Source organism: Tamandua tetradactyla, chromosome 5 (genome assembly GCF_023851605.1).
Source record: "Tamandua tetradactyla isolate mTamTet1 chromosome 5, mTamTet1.pri, whole genome shotgun sequence".
In the NCBI taxonomy this organism is placed as follows: domain Eukaryota; kingdom Metazoa; phylum Chordata; class Mammalia; order Pilosa; family Myrmecophagidae; genus Tamandua; species Tamandua tetradactyla.
Window position 1 is genome coordinate 18,473,956 of NC_135331.1, and position 21,952 is coordinate 18,495,907.

The 21,952-nt window shown below is 35.8% G+C and overlaps 1 protein-coding gene across 5 annotated transcripts in view; it reads right to left on the reverse strand.

Annotated features, from left to right (window-relative positions):
- The window catches only part of TAOK3 (TAO kinase 3), a 225,871-nt gene that overhangs the window by 18,804 nt on the left and 185,115 nt on the right, over positions 1-21,952 (reverse strand). For all 5 annotated transcript variants that reach the window (XM_077159953.1, XM_077159954.1, XM_077159952.1 and 2 more), the window contains 3 exons: positions 13,840-13,974; positions 5,757-5,993; positions 3,475-3,603 (listed from right to left, as the gene is read on the reverse strand). In XM_077159953.1, coding sequence (XP_077016068.1) covers positions 3,475-3,603; positions 5,757-5,993; positions 13,840-13,974 — 501 coding nt within the window. The remainder of the gene's footprint in view (positions 1-3,474; positions 3,604-5,756; positions 5,994-13,839; positions 13,975-21,952) is intronic.

Consider the following 21,952-nt stretch of genomic DNA (forward strand, 5'->3'; position numbering starts at 1 on the left):
ATATCTTGTTGCAATAGCAGATTACAGTATTTGGAAATGAATAGGCAGAAAAGTTTGGTATTGTACATTTATCCCTTCCCTCCAACTTCTTTTTAAGCTATCAGTTAACTAGCATAAGTAAAGTAGGAGACTAGTTAGTTTCCAGGTCTCTGGCTTCTTACTCTCAAAAATTATTTGCCCACTCAAATAATTGTTTACGATGAAGGAGCAATCACACACACTTATTGAGTGCTTATCATATGTCTGGTACTGTGCAAGGCACAAGGATACAATGGTGAACAAAAGAACACAATGTCTGCTACAATGGAACTTTATAGCCCGGAATCAAATATTAATCAAAGTACCAAGAAATGAACTGAAAATTTGTATGGTAAATGCTGTGAAAGAAAAGTACTTGGTCCTACAGGAACATCTGATAGAAAATCCATGACCTTGGTAATAACTAAGCTGAAATTTGAAAAACTGGTAGGTGTTAATCAGCGGAAAAGAAGAAGGAAGACTACTCTGGGTAAAAGGAATAGCATGTGCAAAGCCCTAAGAGTGGGAAGGAAGCATGGTGTGATGAAGAAACTTGAAGAAGTAATTGGTGCACTGTGTCATGAAATGAGGCTGGGCAGGGTGACAAGATCATAAAAAGTCTTATAGGCAAAGTGAAGGATGCTAATCTTTTGCTTAGAAAAAATGGGTTTTATATATATATTTGGGGTATCATAATGAGAAATATTTCAAAGAGAACCCTGGCTGCCATGTGGTGATCAGAGTGAAGGAGGCAAGGCCAGATGCATGGACATGGCTGGGAGGCTATTGCAATGGTCCAGGTGAGAAAGATGATAGTGATGGATAAAGGAGAGGGTGACAAGACATTGAAGTGGACAGATTCCAAAGACAGGAGGTAACTATGCAAAGGACACTAGTGTGAATTTCAGGAAAAAAAATCCTTCCTTTGTGATCAGAAGGGTAAATAAGCCATCTATATTTTCAAAAGAAAAAAATTCATAGTTATTCTAGATCATACGGAAAAAGGGAGGAGGCACTGACCAGAATAGTGAAGATGATGTCAAGCTATGAGGAAACCAAGACCACTTTGACAGAAAACACAATATTCTCTTATTTATCTAAACTGACATGCTTGCTCTATAGCATTTACTTAACTACTCACTCAGTTGAAATTCCCCTTAATTGTGAACACCTGTTTTACTTAAGGTTTTGTGATGTGGACCTCACCTATTTTTGCACACAGCCAAGAAATCCTTGTAAATCAACTGCCAATTTTCCTGTTCCAGTGGGGTCTTAAGTGAAATCTTAGAAGCAATGTAAGAAAGTACTGTTTCCAGCCTGGAGTAAGCTGGGATCACAACAGGAAGGGGAAGTGACTCACCTCTTCATGCCATGATTTTACTACTAGGTTTGGTTTTAACCATTAGATTGTACACCTGTTATTCAAATATGATCATAAAAATCCACTCCAAAATCAAGAACAAATTATTTCTGGATCATTCATCATATTTTATCCCCCAAATCCCTGTTATTTATCAAAATCTTGTGTCATTCCAAGAACAATAACTTTAAATATATCTATATCTAAGTACATACACCACTTTAAATAGTCTGAACTAAGTTTTACTTCATAAGAAATAACATGAGCTTTTCACAGAAAGGTTTATTGAGGCTATCTCAAATTGGCTTTAGGTATGTTTTTCTTCATGAGCATGCTGAAATATATAAGTTTAGACCTAGGGTCTCCTGAGTTCATAAATCTGAGTATGGTGGACCAAGAAACAGCCTTATGTCTGAGGTGAGGACTAAATGGAGATTTTCTCAAATGCTGTTCTGTGGGAGAATCTTCTAAACGTAGATAGAGTTCATGTGATCTCCAAATATGTCAGAGTTACAAAAGCTCAAAATGGTGGCCAAAGTCATAAAGTATGTCCTTCAGAACATGGAGATAGAAATAAGGTATCTTCAACTGAAAATATCTCAAAATTTCTTATTGAAAAATCAAAGCTATTCCTCTGATTCATGAACATCCCTCTGCGATGAAGTAACAATCACGCTCAAGCCAAAAACTAAGAGAAAACTGAGAATGTTAATCTTCTCAAATGGCTACTTCTCTCTACAGCCTGGCTTTTAATCTCTACAGTGTCAGATTCTTCCAATTCAGGTAGTATGGATCAAATGCAATTTCCTACCAGGCTAACAACTATCAGATGTAATAAAATACTTCTGAATTTGGCTCACTTGGCAAGGCAAAAGACCCCAAGGCCCACCCTAAGCTACTTGTTTTCACTTCCTAATAATAGAAAAAGAAGTGGAGAAGAAACTGGCCAAGTCCCATACTTTTAACCTATAAAAGAAGAATATGTGCTCAAACACATAATTGTATATGTTAAAACAATGCCACATGTTGAATTTCATTAACTTTAAAACCATTGGTGTACAAATAAGAAATCATATGTCTGAGAAGAAAGAAAATCTATGAAATTGCAGGTAATTAATTCCCTTATAAGAACTGACAGAAGGAACTGACGACATTTGAACTTTAAGATACAATTTCAGTCCTTCAGGAGGATATAAGTCTACTAGTGGTCTTCAACCAAACATTTCAGAATCAATCATTCACCTGTACTGGGCACAGGGGTACAGCAATGAGGAAAAAAAGACATAATCTTTGCTCTTATAAACTTACAAGCTGGTAGGGTAAGTAGATATTACTAAAAAAATTTTAATTAAAAACTCTGGTATTATGAAACCAAAGATACTTGTCCTGGTGGAAGCAGTCAGGAAACATTTCCCTGAGAAAGTAACATTTGAGTGAAGATCCTAATAAAAAGTCTTACAAGGAAGAGGAGTAGGAGTTAACTAGGCAGAGTTGTTGGGGAGAAAGGTTGAGGATGGGGAGATCATCCTGGCCAAGGAAACGGCATGTGCAGAGACCTCAGGGACGGGCAGAACCTGATACATTTAAGGAACTGAAAGGTGACCGCTGTGTCTGGATCAGCAGAGTGAGGGGGATTTGTATGAAATGAAACTGGAGAGGAGACTGATAGCAGACCAGCCAGGGACTTTTAGGATTCAGATCTACCTTGAGAGAATTGGAAGCCAATGGATGGAAGAGTAGAGGGTGATATACAGATTTATGTTTTGAAAAGATCACTCTTGCTGAAGTGGGGGGAATAAACTAACTACAAGTGAGCAAGAATGGCTTAGAGTTAGATGAACAGTTTTTGAAAAGTGGACAGCAGTATTAGCATCATCTGGGAACTTGTTAGAAATGCACATTTTGAACTTTACTCCAGAATCAGACAATCGAAGGGTGGGGCTTAGCAAACTGTTTTAATAAGTAATTCAGGTGATTCTGATGTAAAAATGTCAGAACCACTGGATTAGACTAAAGACCATCATGTAAGATGCATCAGTTTTAAGTTCCAACCATTCTAATGGCAACTTGGAAATGACAAATATTGATACTCTTACCTCTTTTATTTTTTCCTTACAAATCTTATACTGTTTCTTCTGACTTTCTAAGAAATTTGTCAAATCTTTCTTCTGCTGGGCCAAGATCTGTTGCTGGAATTTCTTCTCATCTGCTGCAGCTACCTTTGCCTGATAAAATAATTAATATATTATAAGATAAATCTGTTTATTGTACAGAATTCAGCTGTTTCTATTCTCCAGTGCATTAAAACTGTGTAAGTGCTGAATCATATAACATTTTTTGAACAAATAATAAAAAACAATAATAAAATCAGAAGTCTGTTCTGATTCTTTTGTACCTTAAACAAAAAAGAATTTTTTTGAATTTTCTACCATTGAAGAAATACATTTCTGATTATGGGGAAAATATGAAGGAGGTAGCAGAAACATGTTTTACTGAATATAAAAAAAGGTGAGATGAAAAGAAAACTAAACATAAAGAATTTCTATCATATTTTTGGTAGTCCAACAGTTAAATTATAAAATTGATAAACAAAATTGGCCAGTTTTATTCCAAGAATCAAACTCTGATTAATTACTACAACAATCAGACTTCCTAGTGGAATCTTTTCTAGTATAATAAGCAAAGTAACTGACATTTTGTTTTTCTGGGCACCTGCTACAATCCACAGTCAGATACCATGGCATTTTTGGGAATCCTAAAAGAATAAAACACAGACCAAATAAAAGGTAATCCAGTAAACTGTAGCCTTGAAAGTGACAAGTCTAAGTTTCAGGGAACATGAGATCAAGCATATATGCAGGAAAAGGGACTCAGAGATAGAGAGGAAAGAAATGAGGCTTTGTGGCTCTTTTTATGTATTAATTCAGCTTTAGCTTCCATTATCAACTTAACAATTCTCTCCCCCAAATTCCCAAGAATCTGGCTGATTTATTTAATTGTTGTCATCCCTGCTTGGGCAGAGGTTTTCATGCCACACTGCCTCAAAAATTGATGGCTGTCAGGGAAATGCTTCTTCCACAATTCTGATGTTTCCTTTCACATGGAAAAAGAGAGATTCCGAAACACCCCTGGCTCCCTGTCCCCAGTCTCTCCTTCCCCAGGGAACAATATTCTCTTCTGCTTTTCTATACTATTTAAGCGTTATGGGAAGTGGCAGGGAGATGACTTGGTTTTAGCAGTGAGTGCCAAGTGCCTGGAGAGGCAAGTCTTACTTTTTTGTTCAATACCTACTTTTCTGCAGACATACATAATTTTTCCTAATATTTATCACCAATAAAGGTGATGTTTTGACTATCTGCTTTAATCTTTGGTTTTATTTTTAAAATTAGTTTAGAACCTAAGTGGAGAAGAGAGATGCTCCTTAGAAGACCCCAATCATTGCCAGATTAATTACTTGCTGGCTTTGGTCAGGTGCCCATCCCTGGGCCAGTCAGCTATACACAGGGAGCATGACCACTGAAAGTGGCTATTCGTAGAGCAGTTTCCTTCTGAAAAGGACCATGGATGTGGCAGGCACAGAAAAAGACTTCTATTGTGTAAGTTCCCAGGGGATAGCACCATACTGTTTCCTGTTTTTTGTACACAGACTCCCATCAAAGGAATGATACTCAGAATATGTGTAAATGGAAAAGAATGTAATATACATTGAGTTACTATGTTAACTTTTAGTCACAATTTTAAGTAGCCGATTGTGCTGGTTTGAAACTGTTGTGTACCCCAGAAAAGCCATGTTCTTTAATCATGACTCAGTATTGTTGGGTGGGATCTTTTTGATTAAGCTGTTTCCATGGAGATGTGACCCACCCGATTGTGGGTGGGACATTTTGATTAGGTGGTTTCCATGGAGATGTGTCTATATCCATTCGAGGTGGGTGGCTTACTGGCGTCCTTTAAGAGGGAATTATTTTGGGAAAAAGTTTCAGAGCTGACACAGACAGGGGCCTTTGGAGATGCAAAAAGAAAATAGCCCTGGGAAAGTTTGAAACTAAAAGCCAAAGGACCAGAAAACACCAGACACGTGTCTTCCCAGATTGCTCTTTCTTGAGTCAAAGTATCTTTCCCAGGATGCCTTAGTTTGGACATTTTTATGGCCTTACAACTGTAAACTTGTAACTTACTAAATTCCTTGTATAAATGCCAACTCATTTCTAGTATATTGCATTTCTGGCAGCATTAACAAACTAAAACACATGCATCAAGCCCATGTGTTCTCACCCTATGACCAAAAGGCACACCACTCCTGCCTCCTCTAACAGTCTGCCACTGACTGGAAGGTCTGGCTTGGTTGTGGCATGATGACTTGTGTGCACACACTGACCTCCTTTTCTATGATAGCCACTTGCTTCTTGGCCAGCTTCTCCAGCTCGATGGACGAGTTGTTGGCATGCGTCTCCACCTCCTTCTGTAGCTTGAGGCGGTGCTCGTCCATCTCAGCCTTCAGCTTGTTCTCCAGGGCGATCAGCTGCTTCTGGTGCTGGCGCCGCATCCGCTTATAACCTGACATCTGTTCCCGCAACTCGTTCTCCTGCTCATGCTCATGGATCTGTCGTGTAACCTGATTTGGGTTGGGGAACAGAACTCAGGTGACCAGGTTCATGAGAGAAAAACTTTCAGGCAGAGTAGAAGAATCTAAAGAAGAGGTGAGATCTTCCATACCTTGGGGCATGATTTTATTTTTTATCATTGCCATCAAATTACCTACTATTCTTGATCACTCACCTATATCACATTTTGGGCTGGGTGCTCTTATGCTCTTTATTTCTAATCCTCAAAACCATTTCATTCACTCCTACATCCCAGTCATTCTTAAAGTAAATGGTAAAGATGTTACCATTCCCATTTTATTGATGAAGAAATTGAGACTTCAGGGAACTAATTTACTCAGTCAAAATATATTTTCATATATTTAAATATGCTCAAGGTCATAAGGTAATAAGGACTAGAGGTGGGATTCAGATCTAGTTCTATCTTGATTCCAGAACAACGCTGTTCTAGTTTGCTAGCTGCTGGAATGCAACACACCCGGCAGCTAGCAAACTAGAACATATGCTATTTCTACTATACCAGGGTTTCTCAATCTTGACACTACTGATACTGGGCTGGATAACTCTCAGTTGTGAGGGCTGTCCTGTGTGTTGTACGATGTTGAGCAGCATCCCTGGCCTCTAATCACTTGATGCCAGTTATACTTTCCAAGTCATGACATTCAAAAATGTCTCCAGTTATTGCCAAATATCCCCCGGGGAGCAAAATCATTATATCCATACTGCCTTCCACAGTCACAGAAACCTTCAATATCCTTTCAAAATAGTATGAGAATGATGTATTTCCTATTCTTAATATGAGTTGACAGAGAGAGAGAACTTTTTCCTTTAAAATCATCTGCCTCTGTCTTCTGCAAAATAGATATTAATGAATTATAATACATTTCCTTGACTTGCTAAAGAAGAAAAAGCATTTTTGATTTTTGGAAAGCTTTTTTTCTTAGTAATTTTTTTCTTAATCTATTTTGAAGTGAATGTCTGACAAATTGAAGAGTGAAAAGGTACATTTTGGCAACTCTTCTTTCTTTCTATTAAACCTTTCCTGATTTTCCAAGTCTTCCTTCAACTTAGTATCCCTCTTTATTTTCCTGCTAGATTCTTTGGTCACTTCCTTCTCATCTTTTCTAGGCATTTCAGAAAAAAAAATTACAAAATTATAATTTAAGTTTTATTTTTCACTAAGTAATTTAGTCACACCAATTTAGTATAAGCTACTTCTCCCCAACCTCACTCCAAACAAGTTTTACTGGACATTTTCATGTTGCGCTTCATCTTCTCTACTATTTTCAGCTTATGGGTCAAAAATGCATTTTGCATAAAGAATCGTTTCTTTGCTCTTTTTAGAAGGTGCCCCAGTATATTAGATGGAGTCCTTACTATAAAGAGAACGCTGTTCTGTAACTGGATAGTATTATCAACATACACTATTAAACATTAGCTGAACTTTGAAAACTTTCCAAAAACTAACACTAGGTTTCATATTCATTTCTCCTTTCTAAAGGACAATCCTCTTTAAAGTATAAGGAATAGAAGATATTTCAAGACTAAAAATGGGTAGGATCACCAAAAAGCCACCTTAACACACTAAAAATAATATATTTTGTCATCATAATAATGTGTTATCTTTTTAAATAATGGATTTATTTCTTGAAAAAAGGGGGGAAAGAGGACATATTTGAAATTTATGTGAAATTTCACTTCCTCATACTTGTGGCTTTCTGAAATTCAACTTAGGGGAAAATCCAATCATCAGAAATGATACTATTTACTCTTATCTTTTTTGAGGTACATGGGCTGGAATTGAACCCTGGTCTCCTGCACGGCAGGTGAGCCTTCTACCACTAAACCACCCATGCACCCCCATTTATTCCTTTCTACATTCACTTGCCTTTAAGACAAATACAGCAGTAAAGTGTCTGTATTACGGTAATGAGTTTGTGATGTTTTATCCAGAAACTCATTTTTTTTCTGATTTTCTCATTCCTTCATTAGTCAGATTACCAAAGCTTGAGCGTGGCACACTCTAAAGCTATGACGTACTGAAAACTTGCCATCAGAATGGTTGACTGGCTCGTGGTCAATAAAATATTCTCAGGATGGCCATTTCCCTAAACCAGGAAGCCTAAAGATAAAAAGGAAATGACTTGTGTCAAGAATTGTGTCCATCTTAATGGGTGGGTGGTCCCTGCAAAGAGGGCAGGCATTCTCCAAAACAGATCACACCAGGTAAATGTACGTGGCAGAGACAAATTACAAAGATTAACATGCTGTCACTGTAAAACTGCCACCAGCTATCCGAGAAACATATCACTGAATTCCAGGAGAGATTTTATTATTGAATGCTTTCCTTAATTTGGGTAATCATCTTATTAAACTCCTAATGTCACCTTCTATTTGTGAAAACCAATCTTTATAAGTTTCAATGTACTTGTCTTTTTAAGCTACGTCTAGAGATGTATAATTCTAAGATGAAGCTAGATTGAAGAATTTAAATAAAAAGTATAACTAGATGACTTATTTACAAGGCCTAACATGAAAATTAAAAAAAAAAAAGACATTATTTATGGTTGTATATGCCTGTGTGTTTTAAGTTTATACCTGTGTTTTAGGAATACATTGTGGAACAAAAAAAAAAGGTCCATAATTTCATTATGATTTATGGCTTAAAAAGTATGTTCAAAGGTAGTCTATCTTTCTAATTTGTATAAAGCCTGGGATTTGAACCAAGGTCTTACAGTTCTTGAAATCGCCTGAGGAACTTCACATCAACACAGCATTATAACTTTCTGCTATAAAGTAATGCAGAGAATCAACACTCAAAAAAGTGAAAGCTAGAGAGAGTGGTCCACTCTAAATTACAAATTGAATAAGTCTAAAAATGGGAGAAAGTTATAGAAATGTAGTAACTAGCTTTTACAATGGTAGTCTCAAAAACGTGGACTGATTAAAAATGGGCAATATCATCCCTTACTATCTAACTGACCTTAGGCAAATTACTTAACTTCTGGTGAGTCTCAGTTTCTTCACTTGTCAAGTGTGACTTTTACCTTCCTCAGAATTGGAGGACTAGATAAAATAACTCATGTGAAAGTGCCTTGCAAGGTGTCTGACATGTAGGAAATGTTCAGTATATCTTGGTTTCCTTTCTTCTTCTGACAGGCTCTGACCAGTATTGTCTCTTTTCCCCTTCACTAAGCATTTCTGGTGATAGGGATATAGATCAGAAGAAGTGGATCTAAGAGAAAGGGCAATTTTAACAATAAAACTGTACTTGTGCCAGGTTTTGGATTATAAAATAAATATAATACCTCTCTCTGGATTATTACTTATTTCATGTACCTGGAAGAATTTATAAATAATGAACCATAATTTTTTTTCAGATAGTTTCTGCAACTATCCCCACACACCTCTATTTAATTCTGGCAAAATTTGACCCTAAAACAAATCACAACATCCAAAGTGTACTGTATGCCACGTACAAAGCACTGCACTAGGAAGGCTAATAAGCAACTTACTGAACAAACAACAGGAGAGTGGCAGCTGATAATGTCATCCTCTCAAGAGATCAAAGCCAACTCAAGATTAATTATGGGTAAGAATCAAAATAATGCACATTGAAAAAATGACCACCTCAGCACTTAGAAAAAATGAAACTCATAACAAGTTCTTAAAAAGAATACAATGAGTCATATTTTGGCATTAGACATTCTACTCTGTAGAACACCTAGGGAAAAATGTCTTTAAGTTCTTATTAAAAGTAACAACTAATAATAGGCAACTTTGCCTTATAACAGAAAGTGTTAAGTGAAGAGCTCTGAAATGCACACCTGCAAATACAAATTCTCATGTGATATCAAGACTGGAAAAGATCGCACTCATTTCTTTGTTCATTCGTTTATTCATTCAACATGCGTCTACCGAGGGACTTTGTTAGTCTGGGCTAGGCGTGGAGATTGGGGCAGCTCAAGTGAAAAATGCTGAGAGTAATGATCTTGGTCAGATTAAGAAGCCAAAAATAAGGGAAGAGGAAACATGCAATATTTCAATAAGTATCCTCTGGTACAGTATCCAGGTAAAGAACATATTTTGAGCATTTAGAAACAGAATAGCAGGGACTGATGAAAGGTGATACAGTAGCTTTTACTGCTTAGGTTTTAATATTTTTACTTTTGTCTATCAAACTCATTCAGTATTCAATTTCACAATTAGCTGAATAGTTTGTATTTTAAAATATAAGTTTAAAATGATGACTATTTTTATATGAACTTTTCCACTGAATCGGGTAGAGTAAAATAATCTATATTTACATGGATAGAAAAATAATAATTATTTTTCTCCTACATGCTGTCCTGGGGACTCCAAACTAGGAGTTTCTGTGTTCTTTCAAATGTGTATTTTAACCTAATTTCATCTGTGTGGTGAGACCACTGCATTCCAGTAAGAAGTCCTTCACAAGAGCAAAGTTGAATTGTCTCATAGATATGGCCTTGGGTGCTTGCTCTTTATATTAACATATATTATGGAAATAGCTGTGGCCCAGGACATTGTCAAATTTTAAGAAGAAATGACATCAAATGTAGCAACAGCTAAAATACTCTCATGGTTCACTAATCTAATTAAAATAGTAGGACCACCATTCACCAATAATAAAAACCCAAAAAGCACATCTCAAAGGCCCAAGAAGTTGGATGAGTAATTCTGAAGAACCATAAACTCCTTTCCTCAGATAATGAACTTGTCCAATAGAAACTTTCTTTAAAAAGAAGGAAAAGAATGGATAAAATTAAAAGATTGCATGATATGTCCTTCCTTTTTATAATTCTTCAAAATAAGGGCAATAATCTCTGTCCTCATACAATTATAATAAAAGAATCACAATTCCAAAGTTTCCTCTGATATCAAGGTTCACAGTTCTTCTTTTTCCTTTATTACAAATACAATTGTAAAAATCTTGGTTTTAAGGTGCTAAAATAATAAAACTTCTAGCAATAAAAGCCTTTGGACTGTGGGCTTCCAATTCTCATTAATATCTTTATTCAAAAGTACAATGTAGAAAGAAAGACTAAGAAAAGCCCAGAGGTGGCCCCTGAGGGTTTGTATAGGACAGTAGTAGGCCCATAAGCCACTGTGGAGGAGCAATAATACTTCTGTCAGTTTGCAAGTCTGTGTAAGATACACACTCATCACTTATTTGTTGAGTATACAAATTACTAATTTTTAAAATTCTCTTTCTCTTTGTGGTGATTATCAATTTTAGAAGACTTGTAAAAAAATGAGTGTAAAAGAGAGAGGGAAATAAGGAGAGGACAGAGGGGGGAAGGAAGGGGAAGGGAAGGGAAGGGAAGGGAAAGGAAAAGAAGAGAAAGGAGGGAGGGAAAGAACTACTACCAACTACAAGAAGTGAAGATTTTAATAATGAACTGATTATTCATTATACTAGATCTTCATTTCCCCATGATCTACCTTACTTTTATGTCATTTAAGTAATTACAGTTCTTTTGACTTGGGATGTGAAAAACAGGATTCACAACATATTTTTAAAAATCAATTACTTCCTTATGGTATGCCAGTATCCTGACTAAATACTCCTATTGAAATTCATCTTTAAAATAATATAATGAAAAGAACTGTAATACTTAATAATGTACATTAAAATATCCATACTAACAGCTAGACGGTCCAAAAAGGGAGATGAAATTGTACAAACACTGTAATTAATTTTCCCTTCTATTTATTTTTCTTTCTAAAAACCACTATATACAAATACCACTGAATTCTGATAAAGTTTCATGAACCCCACCATGAGTCCAAAAGTAATACAATTGAAGAGAGTACTTCATATAAAGACCTTATTTGTGGCCAAAGCAATAGCCTATCAACTATTCTGTTTATAACTTAATATAGGGGCAGGGGCTCTTTAGCAAATCAAAATTCCATCAAAGAGACCTATCCCTGCAGTCCTCTGGCTGGACACTAAGAAGCCTAAGGACTTTGCCTGGAGCCCTGAGGTGGCCTAGTAGGGAAGCAGCTTTCATCATCCAGAGAGAGGGAGACTGTGGCTGATAGGCACACAGGGTAGCACTTGGGTGAGCGCACAAACTCCAGCCTGAGGCCAATCTGGCATGGCAGTAGTAATAGCTGACTCGGAAGTAGGAGATGTCATAAATATATGATGTGGGAATGAGGGTGTGGCAAACAAAAAAAGACGACCTGTGCCAAAGGGGAAAAATCCATTTGGTATAATATCTGCTTTGTATTCCAAATCCGCTTATGGTGCTATGATTCTCAGTGGTTGTTCCTTATTTTTCCTCTCATGACAACATGAACATGGCTGGATAAAGGTAAAGTCTCACAAGAGTTGGTGGTAAGTAATAATAGTTCCCCCAAATATCCTATGTCTTCTTATTGTCATATGTCATGGCATGAATATGGTTATTTAAGAATTTCAAGGTGCTTTTTTAGACTCAAAAGCATATTTTTAAGGTGCTTACCAATAATTAGCAAAGGCATAGAGGACATTTTAAGATCTCCATTACACAGTAGATCATTTCTTTAAAATAAAAAATTGCCTATTATAGAGATTATAAGAAACTGCTATATAAATGAACTGAAATGTGGCTTATTTATAAGCAATTTAAATTGTTTTTAGACAGCAGCAGACACAGCAATAGATAGGTCTTTAACTTCCATTTTCTCTGTATTTGGGTTCTTTAAGATTATAATCCATTATCAATTTTAAGGATAACCAAAGCTAGTAAAAGACTGGAGAAACAGAGTGTAAATCAGGTTCAAAAAATAGGACAAGAAAAATGATCATTTCTGGGTCGGCCTCAGATGATGTCATCATAGGTTCTAAATGTAATAGCCAAGCAGTGTACACTAACTCTTCCTGCCCATGTGACCTCTAACATCAATTTAGGCAAAACCACTAATATTTCAATAATTTTTAGGCTGAGAACTAAGATTCAGAAGCAAAAGATTAAAGGGAGTTAAGGGTGCCAAGGATGAAACGATGTGATGTGTGTGTGTGTGTGTGAGTGTGTGAGTGCGCACGCGCACGCGTGGGGGCCAAGGGGAGGAGGCATGGAAACTAACTCTTCCAGCACACACCCCTTTTGCTACTACAAGGGCATCCAGCAATCACATTTGCAATAGTAAAAATGCTGAGGAATCCTACAGCCTCTTTTCTTCCACAACCATCCCAATTCTCTCCTACAAAGCCTTTCTTGCTTTATTGATGCCAGAAAATTCTTCAGGGGTTAAATAGGGAAGTGCAGCCACTACCATTGTTGCAATAAATAAATGAATGAACCAGAACGAACCAGCAATCCATCCCTGGGAAGCAAGTATCTTATTTTCTACAATTATATACATTAGCCAGCAACCATATATTTTTAAAAATTATGTTTTATCTTTGGTTGTTTGTGTACACATTATAGACACACATGCATATATATAAAAAGAAGCACAGTGCCCTGCATGCACATACATTAATACCTTTAAAATATTTTTAGCATCATTTATTTCAGTGAAAAGACACACAGTTTTCATAAAATTGGATAGGCTAGCAACTTCATCTTAAAGGTCTTTTATTTTGCACATACAGCAAATACAAATACATACACACACACACACACAGGTTTTTTCTTCCATGCCTTAGACAATGCTTAAATATCTGAGATCTGATTGCTATGCCAACAAATTTTTTTTTTATGAATAAAATTATTAAAAGGAAGAATACATTCTTGACTCCCTTCCTCCCATCCATAAAGCCGAGAGAGGATCAGGGAGGGCGAGAGGCTGCCAGATGGGGAGGAGGGGAAGGAAGGGAAGGTGGGTAGAGGGGTGTTTGCTTACCAAAGATGCTGATTTGATCGTGGCAAAGCGCTCTCTGTTCCGGTAGTGGAGGGCCTGGCTCTGAACTGACTGGGTAGGCCGCGGCTCAGGCCTGGGATCGCCGTGGCCCGCCTCATCCCTTATGAATACATGATCCTGCAGAAATGGATAAAAACAAGGAGAAAGTCCAGCTGTGCTCTTTCCTCGCCGGCTGCCTCTCTCTCACCCCTCTTTCTGCACAAGCACTGCTGTTTGAAATGCATAGTTTAGCTCTCTGCTAGTCCCCGCAGCTCCCACGGTACAAAATGAATAAGCAACACATTGCAGCCTTCAGTTAGGAATGTCAGCTGATCGCTAGTGGGATGCCTTCTGAATCCCTGGCAGGCTTTTTCTTTACCTCCAGAATTACATGTATGCAAAAGAAAAAAAGAATAGAAAAAACAATGCAATGTATAGACTCCTCAGAACAGTTTGTTTAAAACGCTGTAACCAAATAATTCCTTTAAAAATGTCATGTCCACGTCTAGCAAGGAGGATGCTGGTTGCTTTTAACATAAAAGCGAGCCTCCGCCTCATTCCCTTGAAAAATCTGCTTTCTCAATTTAATTTTATTTGAGATCGGTTCGGTAGGATCATCTTTCTGCCTAAAACCAATGTAGGCTTGTGCTGAACTGCCTCTCTATCTTGTGCTGGGAAGACTCAGCAGTCACTGAGGGATCCTGCTTTCCAGTCATGATCGTACACAGTTCTAGCACCTTCTCTCTACAGCTTCTGAAAGGATTTTTTTAGATTTAAAGAGACAGGCAAACAATTTCAACCAAATGATACTTCCAGAAATTCTTCCTCAACTCAGCATACGTATGGTCATCAGAATGAGTAAAGCTGGAATTTAATGTCCTTGACAGATTTTGTCTTTTTGATAGACAAAAATGATTTACCTTATTGCAATACCCAAAGAAAAAATAACATTCCCTGAACGGATAATAATAGACGTCTCTTAAATACAAGTATATGACTTTTAAAGGGGAATGTGTTTTCAAAGGAGGATGTTCTTTCTATAAAAAAATGAGTGGTCCATCAGAAGTAGCCCTAATCTTTTAGAAAAGAAGACACTATAATAGCTAATAGCTCAAAACCATGTACAACCTTAGGGGATTTGAAAATATATGTTCAGGATAGGGAAGAAGAAAATTATTTTTTTAATGCTCTAGATTTTAGGAGAAACTATTTGACAGCAGTTTTCCAGTTTTGTCCTCAACTATTAATTTTTGTATTTTTTCTATTAATTTTTAAAAATTGTTCTTTCCTTTATCAGAAAAGAATAAGTGGAGAGGTTCAGAAAAATATGAAATTTTACTATAGTCTAAAATTTTAAAAAGTCATACTTCTTGGAAGAAATGAAAATTTTCACCCAGAATTTTATTCAAAAGCCAGGATCTAAAATAATACTTATTTGGGCTGATTTTCTTTTTCCTTTAATAAATTTATAATGCTTTGGTATATTGGGAAGATATCTACCATTAAATCTATGTTTAGAGATTTTTTAATTTACTGCATATGATTTATTTTATTTTAAAATAACTAAGGGATTTTTAACACATTTGCCACTGAAGACATATACATGAAATTCAAGATATGTTCTACATCTGTCCAATAAGGTCACCACTAGCCACATGCAGCTATTTAAATTTAAATTAATTAAAATTCAGTTCTTCAGTCACACTAGCTACATTTCAAGTGTTCACTAACCATCACTACAGAAAGTTCTATTTGACAGTGATATGGGTTAGAAATGCATTACCTAACCCTTATTTTGGAACTTACAAAAAAATGCTTTAATTATCATTTAAATTTTTCTACATTATTCCTGAGAAATCTGATATCTCATTCATAGGCAAAGAGGGATTAGGTGTGGGACTGGGATTTATACACTCGATTTAAAGTTCTAGAGAGGAGACTTGCTACCATGTGCATTGCTGAATAGCTATTAATTAGTTACATTTATCTTCAAAGTTGAACATATTTACTATTACAGTTCCAGAAAAGCAAGAAACTTTTAAATGCCAGCATTCAGAAAAGGGAGACTAGGTAGAGGACTGTGGCTTTGCAGGAAGCGTTAATCATTAGGTGAGTATTAGTTGGCTAACTTATTAAGTATATTGATTGAAAGGAAGATCTCAGATGATGTGGCAACAGTTAAGCTTCAAAATGTAATAGCTCAATTTACAGAGACAGCCAGTGCCACTAGAATGTACACTGCCCAATAAGAGAACAAAATTTATTAATGTACAAATATGTGTAATTTTAATATTATCAGTTTGTTTTGGTTTAAGACCCTCTTATCCAACTAAAAGCTACACTATATTATCTAAGTTTATTAAACTCAAGAAAATAGGAATACACTGGAAAAGTTAAAACTCTAAATCATATAGGTTTTAGTTAAGACATGGCTAAGATGGATTTCTAAAATAATGCTTTAGAAGGGAAACAGAATGATAATTAAATATTAAAAAAACAAACAAAACAAAACAAAAACACAAAACAAGAGATGATTTGTAAATACGTTGAAGATAAGACTAGAATATTTCCTAAATCTTGGCAAGGGCTAAAATGTCCCTCTTTGACTGAATAGCATCAATATAAAATGTAGCTAAATAAAAGCATGAAGGGAAGTATATATAATGAAAGATTGTTATAAGTGCTGGTGTCTGTCAAGAAGTATAAGAAAAAGGAGTTGTACACAGTTTTTCATTGTCTTTTTAAAAACTTTTTTTAATTAGAGAAGCTGTAGGCTTACAGAAAAATCAACTTATCAAAAATGGTATTTTTGTCATGATATCTATTGGTTGTTTGGAGTAAAATATAGTTGAAGAGAATAATTTGTTAAATAATGTTTGATTTGTGCAGATATCTTAACAATGATGAAATTTCATGCTTACAAAATAGCAAATTTAGGGCTCTTCAAATAAATCAGGATTATTCCATCAAAAATAACTTGCTCCCAGTAAAAAAAATCCCATATGGGATTAAAGATGATTAATTTAAAAATGCTATTTTAGAAGTTAATCTGAAGAACAGGTCCAAAATGCAACTCTGCTTTAAATATAAAAATGTCGATGGTATGGTATAATTCTTTGTTTCCCCCAAGATAGTTTATTTTTCCCTTTTAATAAAGGAATTCTTACTTTTTCAGAGCAGCTTCATAACAGAGATCACTAACACTAGAAGTCTTCAAAAATGCAAAAGGCCACAAAATAAGGCAACATTTCAGTTTAAGTGTGGATATCCATATCAAGTACATTAGGAAATAAATTTTAAAATACTCAGTTTCGTTGCATGAAACAGGTTCAAAACTCTGAAGACAACTTAAACAATATGGCAATTTAAAAATGGGAACAATGTGACTTGAGAAGCAAATACAAACATAAGTTTCATCTTTACTGGTACATAGTCTATTGGTTACACTGCCCTTTTAGGTAGAAGTTTCTGTGCAATGACTGTAACATCTGGCCTTCTGAGTTTGTGAATTGCATACTTTTTTTTTTGGATTTATCAGGGCATCACTCTGGACAAACCTACAAAATCTCATGCCCTACCCAAGGTTCCATGTACTTATGGTGTTCAATTAAGCTGTCCACATAAGTTATATTAGGAACTGCACTAGTCAAAATATAAATTTTGTACCAAATAAACATTTTTTGCTTTATTCTCACACATAAGTTAAAATTTTAAAATATTAATTACCATCTATTTTCAACACCCTGCAGTGTTGACAATCCTTTGTTGCATACATTTTAAGATACATTTGTTGCACACATTTTAAGATTAATAATAGAAAAGGTCGATTTGCTATTTTACAGAGCTAGGCACTGAATGCAGATTATTTACAAATGATGACGAGAGGGCTGAGATCATCTTTGAAGAATAACTGTAAAAGTTTAAGAACAAATATCATGTTCTACTTTACAAAAGCAAATATATGGCTTGGTTATAATTCATTGTTAAAATATTAGCAAGCAGGAACAAACAAAATGACTCCTTGAATTACACATACGATTGGGGAGCAGTTTTAGGTATACCTGTATTAATCTGATACATTTACAATGCTTTTTCATTGTGAAAAATAAACTTTTTCAGATTAAAAAAAACTATTTTAATATTTGTTCAAAAGCTCTAGTAAGAAGAATTGAACTTTATACAATATAGTGAAGCAGCCACTTACCTATTAGACCCTGGAGAAGAGGCTTACTTTTATTTAGAAGTTTATTCTTAAGTGTGGATTTATGCTTCTGAAATGAAGATTCGTATTGTAGTAATTTGACAAGAGTTTCTAGCTTAACTCTAGATTAACCCTGGAAGCCACTTTTCAGGGATCTGCTGTGTTTTGAGTTTACTTTTATCACAGTATTCATCATTATACTTATTGTCTGTCTCTGCATGAGACTGTGGGCTTTTTGAAGGCAGAGAATATGTGGTTGAAAAACCTCAGTTTCCCCAGCACCTAACTTGGTACTTACTAGGCATTCAGTCAATGTTTGCTATATAAATAAGCTCAAGAATATAGGCTTGAGGGGAGTTTGAGAAAATGACATTTTCTCTTGGATTATTTAACAGTTTTTCAAATATGTATTTCATGAAAACCTGTCATTCTGCACTCTAAGAAAGTCATAAAATAGTGACACACACACAAACACATCCTTCCTTCGGGGTGGGGGTTGCGTGTGGATCTAAAAATGGCTTTTGTCTGGTATTTAGAAACCTTTTTACAGACTCCCACACTTTTCATGCTGTGGAGAAAGATCAGCAAACCCACCATCTCTCCTTTGTTTTGTTCATTTCAAAATTATTAAATTCCCTAAGCAGGCGTAGCTATGAAAGCCGGGCTAGAGGAAGGGAAGACGATGTATGAGGACGTAGAGTTGGGGAGAAAAGACGACTAGTTGCGGACAGAGAGATTTCTGCAGGAACGGGGTGATATGACCCCTCTGTTTAAGAAACATTACCTTAATGTGTTAATTTACTTTTACTTCATGCAATGTCAGTTGAAGATAGTATCAAAGAACCCATTCCCCTCTTCAGCAAAAATAATAAGAAAGGCCACTGGAACAGGTGAAAATTAAACTAGAGCATTCTCTCCACTCAAGGACATTTCTCCCCTTCCCACCTCCCTCTCTCCCTCCATGAGAAGGGTGAAAGCCGTTTTTCCTTTTTTAATTTTTTTTAAAGGAAAAAAAAACTAGTATTGACTAATAGGCCAAGTAAAGCTTTAGGAGTTAGGGTAGTACAATTTAAAAATATGTATTTTTCCTAAATAATCTCTAAAAGGGGCTCATGATGACTGCTGTTCATTAGGCATACCTTAATAATAAATTGAGTAAAGAACAATACTTTTAATATGTTAAAACCTTTCTTGTGATCTAAACTAAGAGAAGCCAGCAGCAGAAAAGATAATTAATTCTAGACTGACAACATAAAAAGTATACTTTTTAATTGACAAAATAAAAAAATAGACTTTGATGCTTTGGACAATATTAAAATCTGTTTGCTACTGCTGTATAAAAATGATTTTATAGGAATAGGGTAGAGGCTTAGAAGCCTGCTAGATGACAGCAAAGAATCTAATCTAGATTAAAAGTTTTCCCTGGAGTCACTTGTCATTAATTAAGAATTGATGTGTACAGTCACATCCTAAAAAATCCACCCTCATTTTAGTTCACAGAACATTTACTGAGCACTCACTATGTGCAGACAGGTGGTAAGTTAAGAGGCGTCCTTGTGGGGCTAACAGTCTAGAAATAAGGCAATACTCTGCTTATTGGACAAAGCAGAAAGGCAACAGTAGCAAGGGGAAAAGACATAAGTAAGCGTTTCAAGTTTATTTTGTCAGAATATAATTTTAGGACCTATCCTCAAACAGAAGATTAGATTAGGATCCCTTTGGGCCTGGGAAGACCAGAGTATTGGCAGAACTGGAGAGAAAGAAGTAACCTGTAATTTTACATCAAAGTAAAGTTTCAGTGTCCCACTTCACATTTTTGGGTTGGATCTGTGATAGAACTGTCTATTCTGAATGCAGCTAACTGCAAGTCACGCTCTCACTACTTACTTACCAATGACCTTTAAAAGTGAGCTTACTTCCTATATAAATGGTAATCGACTTCAGATCTATGATTTGACTAATTTAGGATATGTCTGCTGGATTGTAACAATCAGGCTGAACAAAAAAACTCCCCATCTGTATTCTTGCTTTGCAGTATTTATGAAGCATGTTCCTACTGCCTTGGGTATTATTATTGGAGAAACTCAATTCAAACTCTTTTAAACCACAAAAGTAATACTTTAACCTTTTTAATTCATTATGTTCAAAGAACCAGAATAGCAAAATGTTTAATATTTTCTGATTAATTTATGTCCTATAGTATAGGACATAATGGAGTATAGTATCCTTCATTAATGTCATAGCTGTTACTCATTCATGTCATAGTTGTTTACTGTGTGCCTATCCTGCACCAGGCATGGCTCTAGATGTTTGTTGCCAACCAAGGCAAAAATAATCCTTGCCTTAATGAAACTCACATTCTAGTGACAAAATAATAGACAAGCAAACAACTACATAAAATAATTTTTATAGTGATAAGTACTAAAAAGAAAATAATAGGGTAATGAGATAACAGGTTGAACATCGTGTAAAATACGATAATTTAATGATAACAGACAATTCTAAGTTTCTGGATATGACCTGAGCAAAACTGGTAAATGTTTCATAAAACATTATTGGTTGACTGATTTCTAAAATAATATTTGTGGTGATAAATTATGACACATTCAGAAATGAGCCACTGAGATCCCCCTTTCAGGAAGGGATTGTTGCCCCAAGAGCTTGGAGTGCTTTGGCACTTGTCTGGCTGTCAGCTCCTTTAGAGATTGCCTCAGCTGCCAAGAGCAGACTTGCACAAGTTTATTCCATTCCTGGGTTGTCCATGTTCAACGACTGACCTACCTGGGGATATTAGGGCTTGACCACTTAGGCCCAACATGGGACAACATTGAAGGGCCATTCTAGCCCTCGAGACTGTGAGGTAGGATGAACTGCCACAGGGTCTGTACCCTCTGCCCAATGCCGATTCCTTCCCCTCCTTTCCACAGATCTGAATCCCAAGGGAACTTCCTATAAACATCCTACTGTGCTAAACCATCTCAGCTTTGCTTCCTGGAGAACCCAACTTTTGACACAAACATTACCTGTACCTACATGTAATACAGAGTAGCTACCATCCCATCTGTACGAAGAAGAAAGGACTGATCGGGCAGTGGCTTTCAAAGTTGTAGCAGAAAAACTTTCTTTCACAGTTGAAATCTTAAGTAGCAACCAAACATAACGTGAGAAGAAAAAGCAGACTTTGTCTGCTTGCGAGCTTGCTTCTGAGGCACCTCTTTACAGAAGAGCTTAAAAGTCACCACATTACTGATTTGCTGCTTTAAAGATTATAGGAATGGAAACACAGACTTTCAGAGCTGGAAGGAACCTTTAAAATCACACAGAACAAATTCCAATATTATAGATGGAGAAACTGAGGCCCGGGAGGCTTGGAACACGTCCAAAGTAAAAACAAATAAATGAACAAATACAATCAGACAGTGGCAGACAGAATTACAAACTAGTTTACTCATTCCTGTGGTCCACTACACAAATTTTTCTATTGAGAATTTAGTATCTTATTTCATTTATGTTCTCAAACGAAAAAGTAACAACAGTTCAAGACATTCTGAAAAATTTTTGTATCTATTGTTTTTTAAGATAATATATTTTTAAGTTCAGGTCTAGGGATTGAATGGTTTCATGAAGAGATACCAGATTTAACATTAAGTTTTCACACAGAATATACTCTATTTTTCCTGATACCTTAAAGTTCATGCAGACATTTTATTTGCAAATGTTTTTTCAAAAAGCATCTTCCTCTATATAGTTCACACTATATATCACCATGTTTCCTCTATTTCATAATAAAATAGAAATATATACCTTAAAATCTTCACGGAAAACACTTTTTGTTGATCAAATAAACTACCACCTATTGCAAAACATACACTGACATTTATTCTTACGTGATTACATCAGGGAGAAAAAAATTCT